Source organism: Gobius niger (genome assembly GCF_951799975.1).
Source record: "Gobius niger genome assembly, chromosome: 12".
Lineage (NCBI taxonomy): Eukaryota > Metazoa > Chordata > Actinopteri > Gobiiformes > Gobiidae > Gobius > Gobius niger.
Window position 1 is genome coordinate 26,097,064 of NC_136863.1, and position 24,461 is coordinate 26,121,524.

At 43.5% G+C, this 24,461-nt stretch overlaps 1 protein-coding gene across 1 annotated transcript in view; it reads right to left on the reverse strand.

The window, feature by feature from the left end:
- Nucleotides 1-20,860, reverse strand: part of LOC306971519 (transcription factor Maf-like) — a 92,459-nt gene extending 71,599 nt beyond the window's left edge. Inside the window, exons 1-2 of the mRNA XM_079567829.1 lie at nucleotides 19,500-20,860; nucleotides 9,413-9,478 (exon numbers count right to left, since the gene is read on the reverse strand). Of these exons, the coding sequence (XP_079423955.1) occupies nucleotides 9,451-9,478; nucleotides 19,500-20,461 (990 nt within the window). The 5' untranslated portion in view covers nucleotides 20,462-20,860 and the 3' untranslated portion in view covers nucleotides 9,413-9,450. The remainder of the gene's footprint in view (nucleotides 1-9,412; nucleotides 9,479-19,499) is intronic.
- Between the last annotated feature and the right edge of the window lie 3,601 nt (nucleotides 20,861-24,461).

Consider the following 24,461-nt stretch of genomic DNA (forward strand, 5'->3'; position numbering starts at 1 on the left):
ACAGTCGACGGAGCTCATACGCAGTTAAATATAGTGGGGCCGGTGAAGGGTGTCAGCCTCGGAGATAGACTAGTTTTCCAGGACGTAGGCCGTACCAAAGCCCCGCACATGTCGTTCATAAGTGTCACGGCGCGGGACAAAGTGAAACCATCCACGCTGCGTCTCAATAGGCTTCCATCACGTCCACTTACGCTGACACGCATGTGCAGGGCGGGACGCGGTGGTACGGGATGATTATAAATGTGCCCAAAACCACCTGGAAACTTCTCTGTACTGAACATTTGGGGCCCGTTCTTTAAAAGGCTCGATGCTATGTTCAGACCTTTTTAATAGGTTGTCCAAATTGAGAGTACTTTTAAAATCTGTTTCTCTCCCATTGAGTTATATTAGCCCCGCTCTCTTAGCCTCGCTATTCCTCCCAGAATCCCTGTATCTGCTGAAGCAATGGTGGGATCACAGCTGACCCTTCTCATCCTGGACACGGACTATTCACCCTCGTACCTCCTGCCCTCCGCCATCAGGTAACTCTGTATCCGACTCATGAACACATCTGCTGCTAACACTTCATGCATCTGCAAATCCATTCCATTAAAGTTTTTATAGTTCATTATTCTCTCTACCAAGTTTTTTATGTTCCATGTTGCGCGATTGCACCGAAGTTTGGTTCTGCAGCATTCAAACAGCCGAGTACAGACGACGGCTAAAGAGCCTATTCATGTAAGTGCTCAGTGGTGGCTGTGGAGAGCAGAGTGCGGGTCATGACATCAGCGCAGATACATGCAGTTTCCCATCATCACGGATCTAATATTCTCATGTTCAGCAGAATATCTTATATGTATATTCCGTATGAGGATGATATCACTGACACAGATCAGTCTCTGCACAAACAGCTGACAGCAGAGTCCGGACTGACTTTACATGCTCCATAAAAGACATGAACACAACCTTCAAGACTTCAGCAAAGGCCCCCTCGTTTCCAACCCTGGTCTTTAAGGACTCAGATCGTATCAAAACATGTGTACTTTCAACATTTGTACTTTCAACACTCACATACACACCCAAATGAGGGTCAACTCCCCACTTCCAATTCCTTAAGATAAACGGGTCAACAAAACCACAGCACTGGACGGATGGTTCGCTTTATAAAGGGCTGCCATTAAAGTGATAGTCTGTAATATTGCAAAAATGAAGTCCGCTCCTGATAGGACCACAACGACACTCCGAATTTGCGAAATGAAGAGAGCGAGAACAAACTTTCAAAAGTAAACGACAGAGCTCCCCTCCTGATTGACTCTGACATCACGCTTTACAGGAAAGCTCGTCTCATTGGTCGAAGTGATAGCCCGGGGATTCTGGTTGGTTGCTGAAGTGAGCCTCTTACTACCCGCTTTAACTGAGTGCTTTTTTTCTTCAATTCAGCTTTAATCTAAAAATTTCTTGTCTGGAGTTTAGAGTGTAACACCTCATTTGAAAGCTAAGACCTCCCAAACGTGTTCATGTCACTTTTTTCACACCCTTTTTCTTCTCATTTTTGCCACTTTTTTTTTGAGTCTGTTGGCTTTTTTATTGAGTTACTGCCATTACTTTCTTGTCACCTTTTGGTCACATTTTGCCAAATTGGAGAAAATGTGCTCGGTTCAGGTGGGGGTTAACAGTTTAATATTATTTGAAATAGCAGGCCCTCGCGGTGCATTATACACTGTCTATGACATTTGTTAAACTTACAGACTGTGACTTTAAAGGAAAAGCTCTGTAACTTAAGTCTGTGCCGAGCGAAGATGCATCACAGATAAGTTCACATGGGTGTCAGCGTGTCCTTCACCATGACCCCCGCATGGACAGACGCCCTGCGGTGAGGATGCTTGCGCCCCCCCCTCCTCGGCCTGACGACAGGGGGGGGCTGGGCTCGGTGGGTAACCTGCCCCTCGTCCTCCCCGTCCTCCTGTCCTGCCTGTGACCTCACAAACGCTGATGGGAGAAAGTGCTGAAGGCTGCAGGTGTCCTCAGCCGTGAGCACCCAGCACAGGTGTCCTGCCTCAGCCCCCCCTTCCCACCCCGGTGTTTCAGCGCACCGGCATTCGGGGATAGTCTTTTGTAACGACTGGGTGCAAAGTTTGGTATTATTGGTATCAGAATGAAAAAAAAGGATGGAAAGCAGGTACCGGAAAAAATTAAATAATAGAGACCAAGTTTTGGATGCTGTTGGTCCAGCATTAACCTCTGAAGTGAGCTGACAGCCTCTAGGCCAGTGTGACGGCTCATTTGAAAGCTAAGGCCTACAAAACTCACCTATTCTTCCACGTTTGTTGCTTTTTGGAACGCAATGTTACGAAAACAAACAAAACGTGACAAAAACGTGACAGAAAAACAACAAAAATGCAACAACCGAAACAAGGCAAAAACATGGTGAAAATGTAGCGAAAATGACCAACACGTGACAACAAAAATGAGGAAAGAGCCTTAGCTTTCAAATGAGGTGTCACACTTTCCTAGAGGCTGTACGCTCTCAGGTCAAGAAGATTTGAAGGCTCAAATCAATGATACAAATGAAAAATAAATGATCTATTCTAATAATATTGTTCTGTTTCTGGTTCTGGACGACTAATATCTTAGTATTAGTATATAGGTATTGAAAAAAGTATTGTTCAAGTAGCAGTACTGCACTATAGTAAAGACACAAACCAATCAAAGGGTCATTGTGGAACGTTTCATGTGAAACAGCTAAAATGATATGAGTGTGTACTTGACCTTTCAGTGACCCTGAGGCTGTATGGGCGGTGAGCACAGTCTTTCTTGCCTGCTTCATCTTCCTGTTGCCGTTTATTGGAAGTATTTTTGTCCCGTTCCAAATCTGCATTGACTCAATCCACATCAGCATTTGTGTTGAATTCTCCTACATTTAAAATCTGAACTAAGCTGCTAATGACGCCTTGCTCTTTAACATCTTAACCCCATGTTATATTCAGCTGGGCATTACCCAAATCTAAAAGCTTCTTGGAAAAAGTGTCAAAATAGCAACAAAAAAACAAGAAGAAAACAAGGATGAAAACGCAATAATAAAGTGACCAAAAAAGCAAAAATGGAGCAAAAAAGTGACAAAAACTCACAAGAAAAGTGGCAAAAGTGTGACAAAAACACAATCAAAAAGCCACACAAAAAAAGTGCAAAAGACGTAACAAGAGCAACAAAAAGGAGACAAAAAAGAAAGTGAAAAAAAGTGACGGTAACAACACAAGCAAAAAGATCAGTTTTGTAGGTCTTAGCTTTCAAATGAGGCATTACACTGGCCTATAGGCGGTGAGCTCTCCCTCTCTTTTAGATTTGGGTTAGGCCGAGTTGGGTCAAAGTGCATATGACGCATTAGACACAGTTTTTGCTTAAACATAGCTAACACAATTATATTTTAGATTTTATTTTTTCTTTAATTTGACCATTTTTTTTATGTTTATAGTTTCACTTCCTTTTTGGACACTGACAGGAAGTGACACAGATAGAGGCAAACCATTTTCCAACGGTTGCCGTGCCGACCGTGTTAGGTCAATGGGAAAGTCAAACTGTGGAACTTTACCATTATATGTCACTTCCTGCCATTAGCTTAAAAAATCAAATCAAAATAACTGAAATAAAAGGATAATTATTACTTACAACAGATTCATCAAAATAAGTCCTATTTTCACAAGCATTAAAACCTGTCATATGCACTTTAAGTCCGTTCTCATAAGTCTTTGCACTAACGTCCTTCTTGACATAATACGTCACATTTCCAGCTTTTCTCTGATTGGCTGATACGTCTGTCAATCACGCTCATGGGGAGCTCAAACACACCAGCCCTGATCCAGCTGGAGGAAAAGCGAGCGTTTACCATCTCCATGATTGTGCATATGCTCCCTCCGTGCAGATGTGCCGTCCAAGCACTTCTGGGAGATTGTGATGTTGATATTGTGATGCAAAGATAATCTCTGATGCATTGTTCAGCTCTATATGCTGCGTATAATTAGTCAACGTTAGGGAAAAGGGGACAGTGATGGAGAGCACGTATTAAAGGGAAAAAAACAAGCATGTGCCCGCAATGCTGAGCACGAGGGGAAAGCGAGCATTCTGCCCAGTGCACAGTAAAATTAGCTGATGCTGATGCAGGGCTTTGGAGTGTCCAGCCCAGAGTGTGTGCAAGTGAGAGGCCGAGGTGTCCACACGCTGAAATAAATACTCGCGTCTCACGTGGACGTTAGAGGCCGTACACTTGGGGGAACTTTTCAGTGGATTTATCTATCGCTGTTCGATAGGGCTTGGTACCGTTAAATGAGACCTGTCTGGGATCGGATATCTTTAGATCCAAGTTTCGCTGCAGTTGGTCTTGCCCACCCTCCATTTTTTGTCCCTATTTAAAAAAATCATTATTTTTGCCCCAATTTCTTCTCATTTTCTCTCCCCCATTTATACCCCATTTAAACAAAAACATTTCTTCCTTACTTTTGCCTCCATTTTTTCACATATTTCTTGACATTGGAAATGGACCCGATATTGTGAATCTTCCACACATTGTTTTGTTTGTCTGCTTCTAGACGACAGATAGTTTATTGTAGGTGTTGTAAAAAGTATTTTTCAGGTGTCGGAATCGAAAACCAACTGTGGTTAAAGCAGTACTAAGTAACTCTTGTCCCTAGAGGCCATAAGCGCCACTGCAGGTGTCGTAGCAAGTTGCGTTTTTTTTTATATTATAAATTGTCCGTGAGAGTAAATTCTGCGCTGACAGAAAAGACAAAGGCACAGAGGGATATTGTTCATCCAATTACACAATGGAGATCATTTTTTTACTCAAACTTGGCTGTAAGTACTGTTTAAGTGGCGCTAGCCCCTAGTTAGCTTTGCCCGTTAGCCTGCTAGCTTCTTCTTCGTAATTCTATTAGTGTGTATTGGTGGCTCTGGTCCGGTGGCAGTAAAGTTGCAAGTGTGGTTTTCTGGCCAGAGACACCAGGGGAGATGAAGGACCCCCCAATCATCCCATTAACACTTGTATTACCTCCAGAGGGACTACGGGAAGGATTTATTAAGGTAAACACGATACTTAGTACTGCTTTAAAGAAAAAACCTGAGACTGTCCCCAGCCTTACTGTTATTATTAGTCCAGAGCTCCTGCAAATATGGGCCAACCTGACCAGCGATTTTGGGCGTAAGGGAAACCGGAGCACCAGGAAACTCCGCAGACACGGGGCCACACTTCCATCATTCAGATCAAATCCAGACACAAGCGTTAAGAAGCGCTCCTCCCCGTCAGCCCCAATAACCCGAGCGTCCGCATCAGCAGCTGCAGGGGTGGGGGAGAGGGGAGGGTTGTATTACACTGCCACGGGTCGCCTGGCTCAAAGGCTGATACCTCAGCAGCACCAGCATTGACCAGGCCTTTAAATAAAGGCTTCGATCTCCTCACAGAAGGTCACTGGCTGCCTCTGGTTACCCGGCTGTCTGCTGCTGCCCGGACACGGCCTCTGCCCACAGACACATCATCACCACAACCACGGAGTACTTCCACGGGAAAAAAGCCTTTTATATGATGTAAAACACCACTGAGAAGCTGAGAGGTTTGGTGAACTCCTGATGCGATACTGAGCAATCCAAAAACAACCACTAAGAAGTGTCTCCAAACATTTTCAGGAGAAATATCGACACGAATGTTCCCGGGGAAAGGCTGGTGTCCCACAGGAAGTGTATCTGCGACCCACATGTTGAGAACCTCTGGCCCAGAGAGTGAAGCTGGGTTTGAGTCCCGGCTCCGACAATTTGAGTGTCTCTTCAGCTCCTTTTGCCCTGAACTGTCTGTCTAAATGACTTGTTATATGATCTTGTTTTGAGCGGTTTTCACTTATTCAGACATTTTCCTGATCAGACCTAAAATACTTTGTTAGTTTGAGGGCATTTCAGACGAGCAAAGTAAAACTGCCAATGGAGAATGACCAATTCATTCTTACCCCATTGCCAGATAAATAAACCTGGAATAAAGACAAAATGTATCGAATTGAGTGAAAAACATCTCAGAACAAGTGAAATAATCTGGGTCAAATGCCCGACTACACCGACGAGACAACACGACTCGAATGTAAGTTTAAACTAATGTAGCTATTGATTTTTGGAGTGAAATATTAAGGAAAAGATATTTATCTATATTTATCTTGAAAATGGTCTTTCTTCATCATTGACGTGATTGAGCGTATGTATACAATATATGTATATATATATATATATATATATATATATATATATATATACACATGCTCCCTGGTGTCCCGTCGGTTTTCTGGCCGAGGTGTTTTTTTCCTTTCTGACACGCCGCTCCATCAAAGTGCCAGCTCCTCTCACATCAGCCGGGCCTAACGTGAGCGTACAGTGTGCCGACTCAGCAGGGGCCGCGGGGTTGACCCAGGGGTCAGAGGTCAGGGCCACTCTGCTGTCCGTCACCGAGCTGTCACACTCTCCCAAACGCTCCCTGAACGCTCCGGCACTTCCGTCAGTGCAGAGGCTGACGGACTGACGGACGCAGAGCTCTGGGCTGAACCTGCTGGTTTAGAGGCTCCTTAGAACTTACAGTCGGAACTTCAGATCAGGAATGTTGGGAGTTTGCAAAGATTCAAAACGATCAAAACGCTTAAACAGAACAGACCTGAACTGTAAAAAAAAAAAACATTGGTACAATTTACGGTAAAACACTGACAACCTCAGCTTCCAGTCTTTTACTGTGACATTTACGGATGTTATTTTTTTTCTTAAATCAATTTATTTTAAAATAGATTTTTAAGATTTTAATGATCAATTCTGCATAGATTGATCGTCAAATTGACAGTAACAAACTGTGAGAAGAACAGCTAATGCTGAGCTGTAATTGGAATTGCAAGGATCCTGTACTTTTTACGGTGCCAGTGTTCTTTAAAATACATTTATTTTTTATTTTTTTATTTTCAAGGTTGTAAATGATATTTAGCGTGTAGACTTTTCAAACTATAGAACATTGTAAAACTGCACAGCTGTTATTACAATGATAGATATAAGAAACAAACATGGACTGAGACTGTTCCGTTTCCTCAAGCCATAAACTAAAAACACACACACACTGTCCTCTTCATCTCTGCTGTGACAGATATTCACAGATATTCACAGATATTCAGAGATATTCCAGTGTAACAAATGTTTATACTTAAGCTTGTGTCGGTCTGTAAAGAAACAGCCTTCTGTTGTTAACCTCCTGTTTATTTCCATTAATTCCCATATATTTCCGTTAATTGTCATGTAAATGTTCCCATCCTTGCATCCTTATGCCAATGTCAGATTCAGAAAACTGTGTTGATCCCAAAGAGCAGTTCATTTAGGAAACCTCAGTTTGTTTTAAGTGAGAGCATCAAGGCTTTAACCTTCTTTAGTTTATAATCTGTGTCCACAAAGTCTGAAGCATCACTTGTTCCAAAGATAACGTCCTGTTGTAGGCCTACAAAGACATAGAACAAATGCTGCTTTAGGGCAGAAAATATACTTTTGAGTAGTTTGAGAGTGCCCTGGACCCCACTTTGGTAATCACTGGTCCGTCCTATAGTTTTTCCTGTATTGGAGCATGTACTGTACTCACCTTATTGTGGCCTGTTACTGTAGTTTATTTTTAATGCATAAATGAACCCATTGACTGCCATAAGCACTTAAACCACGTCTTCTCTTATTGCACTGGGGAATGTTCTAAGTCTCACTTTGACCTGAAATCGGCAGCAGATTAGAACTACTCAAATGGCGGTCAGACATTCTTATTACAGACATCACAACATCAGACAACTTTTCAGTATCTGTTTTGAGTTCTATTTCATCTATTTCCAGGGCGGAGCTGCACAAATGCTGAGGAGTGAAAACTTTCTGACACCACTGTGTGCACGAGAATGACCTCATCAACCTGCACCAACCGCTTTACCAGCCGCACACGTACACACTCACTCACACACTCTCACACTCTCACACTCTCACACTCAAACACTCTCTCAAACTCACACACTCTCACACTCTCACACTCTCACACTCAAACACTCTCTCAAACTCACACACTCTCACACTCACACACACTCTCACACTCTCTCACACTCACACACTCTCACACTCACACACTCTCACACTCACACACGCACTCACACACACTCACTCACACACACACTCTCACACTCACACCCTCACACACTCTCACACTCACACACTCTCTCACACACACACACACTCACACACTCTCACACTCTCACACTCAAACACTCTCTCAAACTCACACACTCTCACACTCACACACTCTCTCACACTTTCTCACACACTCACACACTCTCACACTCACTCACTCTCTCACTCACACACACTCTCACACTCACACACTCACTCACACACACACTCTCACACACTCACTCACTCACTCACTCACTCACTCACTCACTCACTCACTCACACACACGCTCACACATTCACACACTCTCACACTCACACACTCACTCACACACTCTCACACTCACACACACACTCTCACACTCACACACACTCACACTCTCACACACACTCACACACTCTCACACTCACACACTCACACACACACACTCACACACTCACACACTCTCACACTCACACACTCTCACACTCACACTCTCACACTCTCACACTCACACACTCTCACACTCACACCCTCACACACACACTCACACACTCATACACTCACTCTCATACACTCACACTCTCACACTCACACACTCTCACACTCACACACACTCACACTCTCACACTCACACACTCTCACACTCATACACTCTCACACACACTCTCACAATCACACACTCACACACCTTCACACTCTCACACTCACACACTCTCACACTTTCACACTCACACACTCACACACTCACACACTTTCACACTCTCACACTCACACACACACTCACACACTCACTCACTCACTCACTCACACACTCATACACTCTCACACACACTCTCACAATCACACACTCACACACTCTCACACTTTCACACTCTCACACTTTCACACTCTCACACTCACTCACACACTCTCACACTCACACATTCTCACACTTTCACACTCACACACTCTCACACTTTCACACTTTCACACTCACACACTCTCACACTCACACACTCACACACTCACACACTCTCACACTCACACACTCTCACACTCTCACACTCACACACTCACTCACACACTCACACACTCACTCACTCACTCACTCACACACTCATACACTCTCACACACACTCACACACTCACACACTCACACACTTTCACACTCTCACACTTTCACACTCACACACGCTCACACACTCTCACACACTCTCACACTCACACACCAGGAGAGGAGGAAGTGCCTGAAACCGAAGTGAAGTAAAGGGCCGTTACCTCAGACTCAGGGACGCCGCAGCTCACCACTCGCTGTATCACAGATGAAGGAATTTTCTCGACGTCCTGACAACACACACACAAAGTTTGATTGGTCACAGGTCTAAGAAAGGTTCTACTTCTCCTGAGCGTTTGGACAAACTACAGCTCAGCTTCAACATTTCTCCATCCATTTATGACAAATTGTAACATCAAGGGCCAGTTTCTCCAAAGACACTTTTCTTACATTGGGGACTATTTTATTAACAACAAAAGACATGGCAACATTTGAGTTTTCACAGCCCGTAAATAATAACTAATTCATGCAAAGGTTAAATAAGATGTCTTTGGATCTAATATGTCACAAAATAAACTCATCAATTTAAAGCTGGCTCTATCCATCCTCCAGGTTTCACAATGAATGGGCAGCAATGTAAAATGAATTCATATAATATTCAAACCTTTTCATGTGATTTTTCTATCGCTCTGTTATTTCTGCTTCATGGAGCTTCTTTCAAACTCTGGGAGCTCACATCTTTTAACACCTGGACATTTCAGTCACAGCCTTAGTCTCATGAAGGACTTTTTATTTCGTTTCTTGTCCAATTTAAATCAGCAAGAATGTTACTTTGACATAAATGATGATGAGACCCTGTAGTTGATGAAGTGAAGCTAAAGTGGTGTGAAAAGAAGCTGAGATCTTTCCCTGTCGTAAACACTGAAAGGCCTCAGCTCAAACTCACTGACACCAAGAATACAAACTGTTTGTGATGATTAATCAGGTGCAAAAAGCTGTAAAACAACATGTGCTCATTTCAGTAACACTGGCTGCGTAAATGTGAGTGACTGTAAAAGCTTCCTGAGGTAAGTTTAGTCCATTTGAACTTCACTCCCTTTTCATGTATCACATGTAAAGATTGATTTTCTCATTTTTACAGTGCATTCTCTGGAAATATCCCAATGCTCACATGTGTGTTTGGTCTGTCCTGTTCCATCAGAGCTACAACAAACCAGAGTGTTGTCTCTGTCCTCACCTGTGCACCAGCGGGACAGTCATTTGGTGAACAGTGTGAATAAGAATGTTGGATTATTGTGTCAGTCCAGAATGAAAACACCACACGTTCATCTAAATATGAGCTGCAAACAAAGCTCGGGCGAGAAGTTCCCCACTGGCTTGTGCAGGCTCTCACAAAATACAAGTAACGGCAGAAGCTTAAATGATGCAATTAGTTCATTTCTAAAACCATGTTGGCCCGGGATTAGAATGACCTCTGGACCTCAGGTAAAGAGTAAATATTACTGACATCCTCCAAGTTTGTATTCCCGCCTAAATCTGGCATGTCGGTCATTTGGAAGGTTAAAATTCCCCCTGTTTTTTTTTAACTTTTAGGTCAGAGGTGTCAAACTTATTTTGGGTCATGGGCCACATACAACGTAAACAACATTCTATCGAGGAAATATTTTCCAATAAATGAATAATAATGATGTGTTGATTTGGTCAAAACCGACAGGACTGTAGCCAAATAAATAATAATAAAGATTTACACTTTACACTTTACAAGCCTGTGTCACAGACCATTCACCATGTGGCTACAATGTGTTGTTTATATCTTGATCTCTTATTATGTCAGTGCCCTCTGCTGGACACGTGTGGAATTCTTTCCTTTTTTTACATTTTGGACGCCCCCTAGTGGTTGAACATTCTGGTTATTTCTTTAAAAAGAAATTGTAACTCCGTACAGGAGACTAACTTCTTTATTGACATAGGAATTGATGCTCTACAAGATGTGGGCCGGATTAAATCATCTGGTGGGCCGGATTTGGCCCACAGCCCTTGTGTTTGACACATGTGGGTGATTCTAGTCCTGCGCGAATCCACATGTCGGAGTTTGGAAAGTTTTAAACCAGCGTAATGAAGTCTAAATAAGGGCAATATCGATTGAAAACAGTATATTTATAATGCTTTTTTTTTATCTATTCAAAAATTATACATTTTTGGGGGGGGGAAATGGTGGGAAAAAACTAGGACGTTACAGACTAAAGCAAAGCTCACATAAACAGATACACAAATGGTATCGTTATTATTTATCCGTCATCCAGAACAAAGAGTGAATTGCTGACATTGCTTTAACCCGTGCGATCGCCCATCAAACTGACCAACATCATGGGGTCATTTCAGTTTCACTGACGGAAAGACGCCGGAATACGAGGTGGTTTTGTAGGCAGGTAAAGCCGCGGGGACACATCACCCCCCTTCACCCCCCTTCACCCCCCTTCACCTCTGGACCCACCGGGGCTCACACCTTTTGTCTGACACTGTTCCAACATGGATGCTTCCTGTTGTGATATGGGGCTATTAGAAAAACAATTGATTGCATTAGTTTAGCTTTGATTCCACAGTAACCTGAAGCTGGATCTAAAACACAAAGTACAAATCTGATTTTACATGTGTTTTTCAGTATTATTGCGGTGTTAGGTGTTCAACAATCGAGCGTTGCGAATTAACCCTTTTCTTTTTTTAAAGCTAAAAGGAAACGACGGCTGAAAAGTGTCGGACTCTTTGGTGAGGGAACTATTGTTAGTGTGCTCTCTGAACATACAGACCTTTACCTGGAAACAAAACAATCACAATAACATGTTTGATCATTCACTGATTGGATGTTTCTCCATAGATCAGTGTCATAAGGGCCGTTTTCTCAAAATGCATTTTCTCATATCGGTGCAACAACCATCTCCTTTGTAGAAGCTCCCACACACTTCAAACTGTCCAGCCTCGGACTCAGCGATATTTTGAGGGACTTTTAAATATCGAATTCCTAACCTGATTGATCCAGTTTTGAATTTCAAACAAAATTTAGATTTAAACAGATTTTTCCACAAATAATCAGCATATTTTCGACTAAACAAGACACACGTTTAAAGCTGTGCCATTATTCAGGTTTTGTCGCTGAAACTATTGAACATGTTTTGGCATTTTTAAGCATGAAGCACCTTATTTATGTGAAACCATAACATGCCATACATGTCTTCCTCATGTTTTTGTCAGTATTCTGCAGCAGAAGTTCCTGATCGGCTCCACTGAGGTGACATGTGAGAATCTCCCCGCCCCGAAGCCCCGCGCACAGCCCCCAAATCAGTCAGGGGGAGAGGGGAGGGGGGGCTCCGGACAAGTTCAATGATTAGCTTTTGCAAACATATGCCCCATAATTCAACACGGGGTGCAGAGGGAGGGGGGGGGGGGAGGGTTCAGAACAAGGACATGCAGGAGCAGTGAGGGAGGGGTGAGGGAGGGGGGAGTGGAGAGTGACTGACGCGTCTCGGGAAGAAACACAGACGCACTTGATTTCAATCGCTTTAAATGTAAATGTTTACGGTTGCCGCAGCGATGCAAATGCGCGGGGTGTGTGTGTGTGTGTGTGGGGGGGGGGGGGGTCGGTGTGTTCTCGTTTGAATATGGCGTTTGGGGGAGAGGGGGAGGGAGGGGGTCATTTGGGAGGCGGGGGAAAAGCAGCTGAGAACGGTGATTTCAAAGACGCCGCGTGAGGAAATGCATCGGCTTTTAAAGAATTTGGGGATTTGGGAGAACAAGGCTTTCAGAGTTCTGCAAACTTTATTTCTTGAGCCTAATAGCATCCCAAAATGTCCTTACACTCATGTGGGACTTTTACAAATGTGCAGCACTCACTCATTTGTCACGTCTTGTTAAGGTTCTTAAGGCGTCGTAATAAAATGATGATAATGCAGAAGTGCTTTAACTCTTACAGCTTTGTGCAGGTTAAAAGAAAAGATTAAACCGTGGTTTTATTACATGAAATGTAAATGTAGTGTTTGTATTACTATGTGTGTAACAGGTGGAAATGAAGTCAAATACAATTGAATAATGGACAAAACCAGCCGTTCTGTTGTAAAATCAAACAAACTGGGCAAAGTCTGGGTTCACTGTCAGGTAATAACATTTGTAATGAGGATTATTTTTCATTGTCACTTCTGCAGTAGTTTAGCCTCACACTGACAGAGGGTTGGATGTGGTCCTGACCAGAGAGTGGACCAAATATTTACTGAGTAGTGAGAGTAAAAAAGCAACTGTGAGCGACTGGTTCATGTGATCCATGTTTCAGCAGTGACATACATGATGAGACACAACATGGAACAATGTGAAGATTCTAATATCCTTTATAGAATATAGAATATCACTTTATTTGATACATTGTACCTAACTAAATACTGTACAATGTACTGTGCTCTGTAATAACACAACTTGTATTAGTACTTTGTAAGTACATTATGTTATAGGACAGAGACCCTTAGGTCAGGGTTAGTTACGTATGTCTTATTTCATTATGTACCTACAAACTACTTATACACATTATTCCATTGTATATCTAAGTACAAGTTATTACACATTGTTACAGATCACAGTACATTGTACCACATGTAGTTAGGTACAATGTATCAAGGGCAGTGTAAAATAAAGTGTTACGGAATATACACTGAAAACATATATAAATAAATCATTATGAAGACTTAACTAAACACAGAATGCATCTATCACCGGTGATGATATTTTTTTTTTAAAGTAAGTAAGTGCTTTATTGTACAAATGCACAACGACAGAGTGTTTTCTGCTCTCAGAGATGCTCCATTTGAATGTGACTCAGGTGGAAGTAAAAACACTCTTGTTTTCCCACGTCTCAACACACTTCCCATTCCAATCTGAGGGTGGGTTTGAAAAACAGGTGTTTTAGGACTAGAGCCTCCCCCCCGTAAAAGGACCAGGTTAGAATGTTCCAGAGGAGACTAGGGTTAGGGTCAGCAGCATTTGCACATGAAGGTCCACCTCCATGTTTCCATCTCGACTCTCCAGAATAAAAAAAAAAACATCCGACCTTTCAGCCTGCGTCTGTTAATAATCCTCATGTGAAGAGACAAAAGTGCAGATGCCAGCTGGCCGCGGGGCCCCTAATGCACTGCGCCGCGTTATTAATCACATCCCAGTAATTCCATCCACATCGACTGGGCCGGGGCGATCATTGCCCCGCGCCGCCGTGATTAGGTTATTAAAGATAACGCAGTTGTCCGCTGTCACGGTATCGGACCCTTCCGCGTTTCCGGGTCAACTATGGGAAATCACTTTGAAATGTATCGGCATTGGCAGATGAATCAACGCGCTGCGGAATGAGCGGGACGGACAAAAGGCGCGTCCCGTCCCCGTCCCCGGCCCCGTCCCGCTCGATAAGGAGCCGGGCCATTGTCTCTCCCCTCGCCCTGACCTTGTGCGGGGGAGAGTTTCTGCGGAGGTAAACGCTGGAGGATTAGCTCGGGTTCTTTCGCCGCAGGAAAATGTGGATTAGTTTTAACGACTCAATCTGAGCGGGAATCGTTCTGGGCGAGTTATTTGTTTTTTATTATTTATTATTTCAGGGTTTCTGATTCGATGAGTTTATCTGACAGTGAGGGGGAAGAAGACGGTCACCGGGATCCCAGTGTGACATTAGGGAAAAAAATTTGATCAATATTTCCAATGTGAGCCATGTTTGATATTCAAATGGTTCTAGATAGAAACTTCACATCTTCACCCAAACCAGAACCCAGCACATTTACTCCAGTTTGGCTTTACCCAAATCTAAAAGCGTCTTGGTATAAAAATAAAATAAAAATCAATGGAACAAAAACCGAGAAAGTGACAAAAATGTGTGACGAAGACGCGACAAAAAAAGCCTCCACAGAGCAACAGAAAGGTGAGGGAAACACAAGGAAAAAGCTCCATTTAGATGAGTTTTGTAGGTCTTAGCTTTCAAATCAGAATCAGATTCAGGTTCACAAACTAGGATTTTTTCTCTGTGAAGACGTGCAACATTAAACATATAACACAGAGTTCAGATAAAAATAAGCTTTTAACTTTAAACTTTGAGACTTTCGGGGCATAAGAATATTGAATAAATAGATAAACAAAAATGAAGTCAATATGGTAAGATGACAACTATTGACATAGAACAACAACAATGAGGCGCTACATTGTCCTATAGGCTGTGACCTTTTAGATTTGGATAAAGCTGACCTGGAGAAAACACTCTCGGTTTAAGGCGGGGCTAAAGAGGTTAAAGTGACACATTCGGCACAATTAAAAACCTACATTGATCTGCTGCTTCAACAGTGTGGGAGCATATCTACCTCAAGTTCCTCAAATGTGAGAATATTTGACCTGAATTGGAGCCAGTGTGATTTTTGCAAAGTTAAGAAATCTGCCAGAGGAAGAGCTGTGGAATTAGTTTCTGCACTTGTTCAAGTCTATAACATCACACTCCGGTCCATGAGCAGATTTATTTATTTTTCTTTCCAAATACACACGTTTCAAGAACGTTAGACTCACAATGTTTGCACGAACTTACTATGTACATTGTAGATATATAAGAATGTATCTCTAGGTGAGGTCTGCAACTGACATTTTATTTGTGACCTGTGATTGAAATTAAGACTGAGTTCACACACACACACGCACGCACGCACGCACACACACACACACACACACACACACACACACGCACACACACACACACACACACACACACGCACACACAGAGGTCTGAGCTCTCGGGTGAGTCGCTGCTTCACACGTGTTGGAGTCTGGACATGACATATAAGTTTCTTCCTCACGTGTTTAAATACATATTTTGCTCCTGGTCAGTGTTCATCTCTTTCTTTGTGATGATGTTCATGACCAAACGGCTCTTTAAGATGAACGGTTAGACCCGGATTGTAAAAGAGCAGAATTGTTGTTGTTTTTTTCAGTCAGTTTTCCCCAGAACTTCCCAGAACAAACACAAGAATCAGCCCAGCGCTGGAGCAGGTGCTAAAGTGGAGCTTTGTGCTCTAAAGTCAAAGCTAAAGGCTCTGATATGATTTAACAGACTTTTTTTTAATTAGATTTGATTCACAAACACGTTTATCAAAGACTAAATATCTGTCCCATTGTCATTTAGATGATTTACATTTCAAAACTGCCTTTTATGGATATTGTGACTTATCTGGCGGGCGTTATTAAAATGTTATATTAAAAAGAGCCAGTCTTTGAAATGAACAGATCCCAAAGACCAAAGCTCCCAGTAAAGAGCCGTAAATCTACTTTCCCCAGCATATTCCCATCGATGTGCACGTAAGATCAATGAATGAATATTAATAACATGGACGGAGCTTCAGAATACTCTGGGGACGTTTCTCAAAATGAGAAACTCAAATCTCTGGACTTCCATGAGGCGAAACCACAATAAATCTAACACTCTTTGTGTTTCGTAACATGGACAGAGTATTGAGAAGCACATTCTGGAAATCCTGATGAAGAATTAGACGGTGTCACCGTTCTCCTTAAAGCAGCAAAGTGGGATTGAAGTTTATATGATTCTTCTAAAGTAAATGAGCGCGGTATTAAAGAGCTCCATATGTCGTTTTTGTCTCTTTCTTCGGGCTAATGAAAAGGTGCCTTTTGTATTTGCACATTTTCCCCCATGTTTATTTAAGAACCCTCAGTCTGAAGTGCCTGAGTGCGGCAGCTCTGACTCTGCGTTGTAAAAGCAGGCGACATGTTACGAAGCTGGATTTTTTTTGACTTCCACGTGAACAATAACATGCAACACGCAATAAGGCGGACAACACGCAGACAGGAGCGGTTTACAAAAGGGACTGTTCGATTTATCTTTCGACATTACACACAGTCTCATGCAAAATCAAGATCACGAGCTATATTTAATAATGCTTTAATGAGAATGAACAGTGTACTTTCCTGAACCATTTATGTTCCGTTTTGAGCAGAATTGGGAAAAGCAATGTTTTTTCAAGGCTCGTTTTATTCCTCTCTCTTTTGTTTTAGCCAGCGTGAGCTCAGTGTTTTTGAAAAGTGCAAATAATAATAATGATAATATTATTTTCCTCTCGTCGGGAAACTTGAGGCCCCTGCCGCGCGGAGCGGCGCAGAACCACCTGTGCGCCACGGCCAGGACAAAGCGCGCGCACCTCTCTCTCCGTCCTCGGTTAAGGGGCGCAAATGGGCTGAAACAGCGCGCGGTATTGACCTAATCAGATCGCGGGGGCCCATAAATGAGCGGACACATGCCTCACTAAAAGGCCCCTCTGCTCCGGGCTCGGACGCACAAACGCTGATCGTTTATCATCGGGGGGCTGTCTCTCTCTCTCTCCGTGTCTCTCACCCCCCTTTCTCTCTCTCTCTCGATCTCTCTCTCCGTCCCATCGCCGCCGTATCTCCCGCTATCTTTCGGGCTTCTAATCGGAGGTGAAATCGCAGGGGCACGGGGACAAGCAGCGCGTGTCCTGCGGTTCTGAAGGAGGTGTTTAAAAGAAAGAAAAAAAAAAAGGGAGAAAAAAAATTGGACACCGTGGAAAAGGCGCACAAACAAATAGAAAAGGGGGGAAAGTAGGATTTGGAATTTTCTGAGCGGGCTTTGGATGTGGCATGGTTCAGGGGTAAGCGAAACAAAGACGCAGGGAGTGTGGGGATTTAAAAAACAAACAAAAAGGCCGGATAGATTTTACGCATAAATATATTGATAGAAATAATAGTAACTGCGCTGCTGTGGTCAAAGGTTTCACTCCAGGGTTTTTTGTCCCCCAAAATTCCACAGAACAGTGTGTCACTTCCGAAATAAAAGCGCAAGGCAAACGGAAACAGAAACTAATAGTAATAATGATAATAATTATAAAGGCACGTTTATGAAAATGGTTTAAACAAATTGAAACGTGAAATAAAAGTCTTAAAGCCGAGGTCAGAGGAGTGTGAAGGTTGTAAAACGTGCACTCGCCCTGGCTGCGCTCAACAAGTGGCCTTCTGCAGCGAGGGAAAGGCGCGTGTTTGCACAAAAAAATCAATCATTTACCCCGCGCTTCGGGACACCTGCTGCTGTTGCATGACGGCTGTTAAAGTCTCAACAAAAAATATTAGAATAAGTTTGGTGCGGAATGTGACGCCGTGAGGGTCGTGCGTAACGAGAAGAGCCAAGCAAAGGGAAGCCTCCTGTGTGTGATCATTCTCAAGAAAAACACACCTGGTAAAGAAGTGTAAAATTCTGCGTTATTTCAAAATAAAAAGAGGTAAATTCTGCTCGTGATATGTGCTGTTTTTGCCTTCATTCTTCTTTATTTTTTTTGTTATTTTGTAGAACGTTTCTCGCTCGCCTTTTCGCCGTTGCGTTTCACACAGTGTCACTTTTTTTTCCTGCCCAATAATTCGGCTCATAAAGTGCAACTGTCGGTGCAGTTCTCAGAGACAGGGGGATGAACACATGCAAAAAAAAAGAATAAGAGAGGACAAAATGGGACACGCTGGTTTGAACAGAAGCCTCTGTTTCACACACGTTTATTCTTGAATGACACGAGCGTAAAGAGCGTCCGTGGGTGATGCGTTTTGGCGCCGCGTGGAGCCAACAGCGTGACAGAGGGGGACGTTTTAATCACTGTCACACACAGCAGAGGAGCGGGTCACCGAGTCCCAAACCGCGGACAGGTGCACAACAAACGGGAAGAGGTGAAACGGTCAGATTAGAATTTGCGTAAAAGCGAGAGGACACTTGTTGAATGAAGCTGTTCCTCTGAATCTGTGGGTAAATGGAAGAGTTCGCTGCGTCTCAGTTCGTTTAAAGTCGAGTAAAAAGTCCGTGAGAGCGTGACATGAACACACAGTCTGTAAATAAATAAATGGAGAGTAAATAAGTGTGAATGCGCCGTCCCCGTGGCGTGACAGTCGTTACGCACGGTGACCGGGGGATGGAGCGGACTGGCCGCACATGACCCGCATGCTATGGCTCCACAGCAGCCCGCAGTCTGCCCCACACAGATGAATGACATGGAATGAGATTCATCTTTCAGCTCCAAAAGAACTCTCAGCACAAACACAAAAAGACACGTTAAATAACGGCTTCTCGTTTACAGCAGACGTCCCGCGTGACAAAAGCCCCGGCTCAAATGTGAGGGTCAGGGGTAAATACAGAGTTACAAATGGTTTGGGTAACTTTTCTAGCACTTGTGAGTGTCCGCTCCTACTGCGCTAATGCGTGTGTGGAGAGCAGCCCTGAGGAGTGAGTGCGGACTCGGGGGGACTCACATGAAAAACTCCGGGGAGGACGGCTGGTCGCTGGCCGAGCCGTTCTCTCGGAAGCCGGTGCTGATGAGCTTCTCGTACTTCTCCTTGTAGGCGTCCCGCTCCCTGGCCAGCCGGGAGATCTCCTGCTTGAGGTGGTCCACCTGCTGCAGCAGCTGCGTCTTCTCTCCCTCCAGCACATGCCGCTGCTGTACGCGCTTGAAGCGGCAGGACTGCGCGTAGCCCCTGTTCTTTAGTGTCCTCCTCTTCTGCTTCAGGCGGATCACCTCCTCTTTGCTGACCCCGCGCAGCTGCCGGTTCAGCTCCCGCACGGACATGGTCACGAGCTGCTCGTCCGAGAAGCGATCATCCAGACGGAGGTGCGCATGGTTCCCCGCGGGTCCGCCGGGCTGTGTGCCTGAGCCTGGGTGATGCGCGCTGGGGTGGTGGTGGTGATGGTGGTGGTGATGGTGAGGAGTCCCGTTCTGAGCCGCTGCGGCGGCTATAACCGCAGACACCACCGCTGCCGCCGAGCCCATCTCCTCCCCGGCCATGGCGCCCCCTGGGCCGGCCGCCGCTGCGAACTGCTGCCCCCTGTAGCCATCGAAGGACTGGAGCTGGTGACTGCTGCTGATCAGCGCCTCTACGGCGTCCTCCGGGCTAAAGCCCAGAGCCTCGGGGTTCAGCTGCTGTTGGTAGCCGCTCATCCAGTAGAAGTCCTCCAGGTGCGACTTCTGCTCGCTCCCTGAGCCCGGGCTGGGCGCGGAGAAACTTGGAGAGGGGGGAACCGAGCTGCAAGGCGTGCTCATCGGGGTGGAAGACAGGGATCCCCCGGCGACCAGGCGGCTGCACTGGCTGATGCTGCGCTCGGGCTCCACCGGCTCCTTTTTCACTTCAAACTTCATCAGATCGAAGTCATTAACATATTCCATGGCCAGGGGACTGGTGGGCAGGTCGGAGTTGCTCATTGCCAGCTCTGATGCCATCCTCTTGCTGTTGACAGTCCTCCAAAGGGGGTGAGGAGCACCTGTCAAAGTAGGCTGCTGAGACACGCACTGAGCCAGCTTGATTTCTTTATTTATTTCTTCAAACCCAGAAAAAAGTGTGTTTTCTCACACTAATTGCAGCGCGGGTTGCTTTTCGAGTCGATAAGTTTTTTTCTCTTCAGTCTGTGTTGCACAGACGCATTGGAGCGCCTCTTTCCTCCCTCTCTCCGTGCAGCGTGCAGGTGTCTGAGCGCCGCGCTCTGTGTTTCCACCATTTAACACTTCATGGCTCCTTTTAGGATTAGGCTCCAAATTGAGCAGCTCGTACGTGTCCTGGCCAAACACTTGCCTTGTGCAGAATGGAAAAACTCCACCCAAGGATTGATAGCTTTTTTTTTTCTAAGAGATCAGTCAGCGGACGAGTTAAAAAGCATTGCTTAGTTTTATAGGCAGCCTGACGTCAGGACTGAAATATGAAATTGAGTGGTGCGCAGCCAATGAGCGCGAGATCCCGGGAGCTCATTAGCATAGCGGGATACAAAGCAAAGTTTGTCAAGTGTCCAAAGAAATCAAGCGCTCTCCTCCCGTGGTTTAGCGCGCACAAAGGAAAGTGTGTGGAGGAGCATGTCCCGGAGTAAACACGTCTGCGCACATCTCCGCACAACGTTTTACATTTACACTGTGAGATACATGTTTTAGACTTTACAGTGAATGTTGTGCATCATGAACCGAACACGAGAAAAGGATCAGCTCAGACAAATGACCTCATTATTATCCATTTGTTAATTAAGAGAAAATTACAATGATTTATTTACAAGAAGCCAAAACGTCCCAGGACAAAACCTGACACCGTTCCAACGGACAGATGCGTAAAGACGCGCGTAAATGTCGGTGAAAAGTCGATTTTTTTTGGTCAAGAATAAAAAGAGAGCGCAGTCCGAAGGCGCACGAGGGGACGGGACATAGAGCCAAGCGCGAGCCGGGGTCCGCGTGCGCCTGTTCAGAAACGAAACGTCGCCACCTTTCGGCCAAACGCGCAACGGCAAGTCAGTGGCACGCGGCGGTTCGGCACCATTTCCCCAGAAAGGCAAGATTTTGGAGGATTATTACTTTAGATTTTTAAATGTACTTCCTGTAAGCTGTGGACTAAACCTGAATAAGAGGAGACTTTGAGCAGAGTGAGAGACAGAGAGAGGGAAAGGCACGGTTTATTTGATGAATCTCAGATGACAAGTCAACATTACTGTCTCAAAATGTAGATAAACTCCTGCTGCATATATATATATATATATATATATATATATATATATATATATATAGTATATATATATATATATATATATATATATATATATATATATATATATATATATATATATATTAATATTTATTAAGCTGCATTTCGTAATAACTGTTCGAAATGTAACAAAATGTTAACTGTGTAATAAAACCACATTTTGTAACAAACTCATTTTGTCATAAAACTGCTGACAACACACAACACATTCCTTTATCGTTCAATAGACACCGTTTACTGACCATTGTGATGTGTATAAGCCTCTAAACAGATCAGTGACACTAACGGGTTAGTTTTGTTTTTTAGAGTCGCTGGAAATACTTACTCAAGTGAGAGTAACGTTACTTTCAAATCATTTTACCCAATTACAAGTAAAAAGTAACGCCCAAAGGAGAAACTGTTAGAGCTTAAAAGTCTGATTCATGATTCAGCATAAATTATGCAGAAACAAAACATGGAAAAATGTGAAATTGTCATATTTTCAAATAAAATACACTAAAAACATGTCAAAACAATCATTATGAAGGATTAATGAACAAATACATCTATTTTACGCGTCAAAATAAAGATTTCTTACGTAGATTTACTCACAGGCTCGCGTTACTCTTCTCTTTGCTCACGTAAGAAACAGATACTTCATTTTAAAATGACTCAAGTAGAAGTAAAAAGTACTGTATGAATAAACGACTCAAGTACTGAGTAAACGTGACTGAGTATACCCGCCTCAGCATAACCAGTGTTAACATGAGGGCAGGGACGATGAGCACCATCTGATGCTCTGGTTAAAGTCAGAGGGAAAGTTTAGGAAAACGGTTTGGAAATATTCTAAACTTATTCAACAGTAACAGTAAAAAACATGTAACTGCTTATGAATGTGTAAGAAATGGATGGAAAGATTTGTAAATGTTTTAGAAATGATGTTTTTTATCCGATCATATGAAATGATTATGAAATACAGTTTTATTACACAAAGAAGTGAAAATTATAACTGTTATGATGACAAGCATTTCAGTTTAAATCATTCAGGCTAAAACGACAAATCATAATCATTCTTTTGCAAATACATGAATAACTCTTTGTTTATGGTATAGTTTAATAACACTGTAGACCCTTGGTGCAAGTATATGGCTCTTCTTTAAATGGTATTAAAAAAAAAGAAGAATTAATGTCACATTTGTTTGTTCTTTTGTAGAGATCAAAACGTTGGTCATGCTTGGAAAAAGAAAAGTGTGTAAAGAATATTGTGGAGTATTTCATGGGCTCAGCGTCTGGTCTGTCTTCTACTGTTTATGACCTCCAGCATGTTTGTAGGTTCTCAAGTGTGTCCCTCTTATGCTCAAAAGTTTCCTATTGTGTCCAATTTAGCTTGGAATATCCGTGTTTGCTTGATCATTTACAATTGAAATATGACAAGATTTAGTTTTGTCGTATTTGTGACATGAAAATATGGTATGAAGGCTTTAAAATGGCATTAAAGACGTGCTGTACGTATTTGCTCGCTCCCCTAGTCAGCATAGAGGTGCGGTGTCTCATGGAAACACGTCTGTGATTATGTCATATGTGAAGTGATTTTATAAATGTTTTCCTTTTGTGCAGGCTCAACTCACTTCAGATCAAATGCCAAAGCAGCCTCTTAAGTAAAGTCAAGTATTTGAATGAAGACGTGTGTGAACAGGGTCTCTCTGACCATACTGATATTTACTGTTTCTGATCAGCTTTAGGTTCCCCTGTGGTCGCTCTCTGATGAGTACGATATAATGATAAATGCCTTCTGACCAACTCTAAATACTTTTACCCACTTCAATATGCAGTGCAGTATGACATTGTAGTTTTAACATGTGGAAGTGGTAAGTACTGTACTTTTTCTCTTGTACCTGGGAGTGGTTACATGGTACATAGTGACCACATATACATAGTGGTACATAGCTTTATTATTAATAATAATAATGCATTAGTCTTAATCTTAAAGTCTTAGTCTTGCACTTTTCAAGACACTCAAAGTCTCTTTACTATTTCTTATTATTCATTCACTCCAGACTCGGTGGTGTTAAGCTGTTGGGGTAGACTGACGGAAGCGAGGCAGCCAGTCTGTGCCATCGGCCCCCCCCCACCACTCACTCACTCACTCACTCACTCACTCACTCACTCACTCACTCACTCACTCACTCACTCACTCACTCAGTAGATCCATCCAGGCTTCCTGCTGCTCCCAAACGCTCTCCATCCTGGTTCCGAGGCCCGTCTGCTGAGGGGCGGGGCAGTCTCTACCTACAGCTGTTAGACGGATCTGGATTGGACGGCTCTTAGAAATGAAGCGCTCTCAGAGGAGTACAGGGGCCTGGATGGGGAGTGTGTGGGCGTGAGGTGGTGGTCGGAGCGTCCTATGCCACAGATTGGCAGCCTCTCCTCTATCACTTGACCCCAGGGCATCGGTGGCTGTGGCGTGATTAAATAACTGTCCTTTGTGAAGATGCTGTCAAAGGGACAGAGAGGCACAGATTTAAAAGTGACGCATGTCCTCTGTGTACCTCGGAGTATTATGATTACAGTTTAACGAGTCACTGGTTAGTGCTTGTGCTTCACATCTGTTCATTTCAAAGAGCCGTTCAAAAGACTGGCTCTTTTTAATATAACATGTACATAACTCCAGCCAGATAACTCACAATATCAAAGACATGATCCAAAAAAGGCACTTTTTCATTC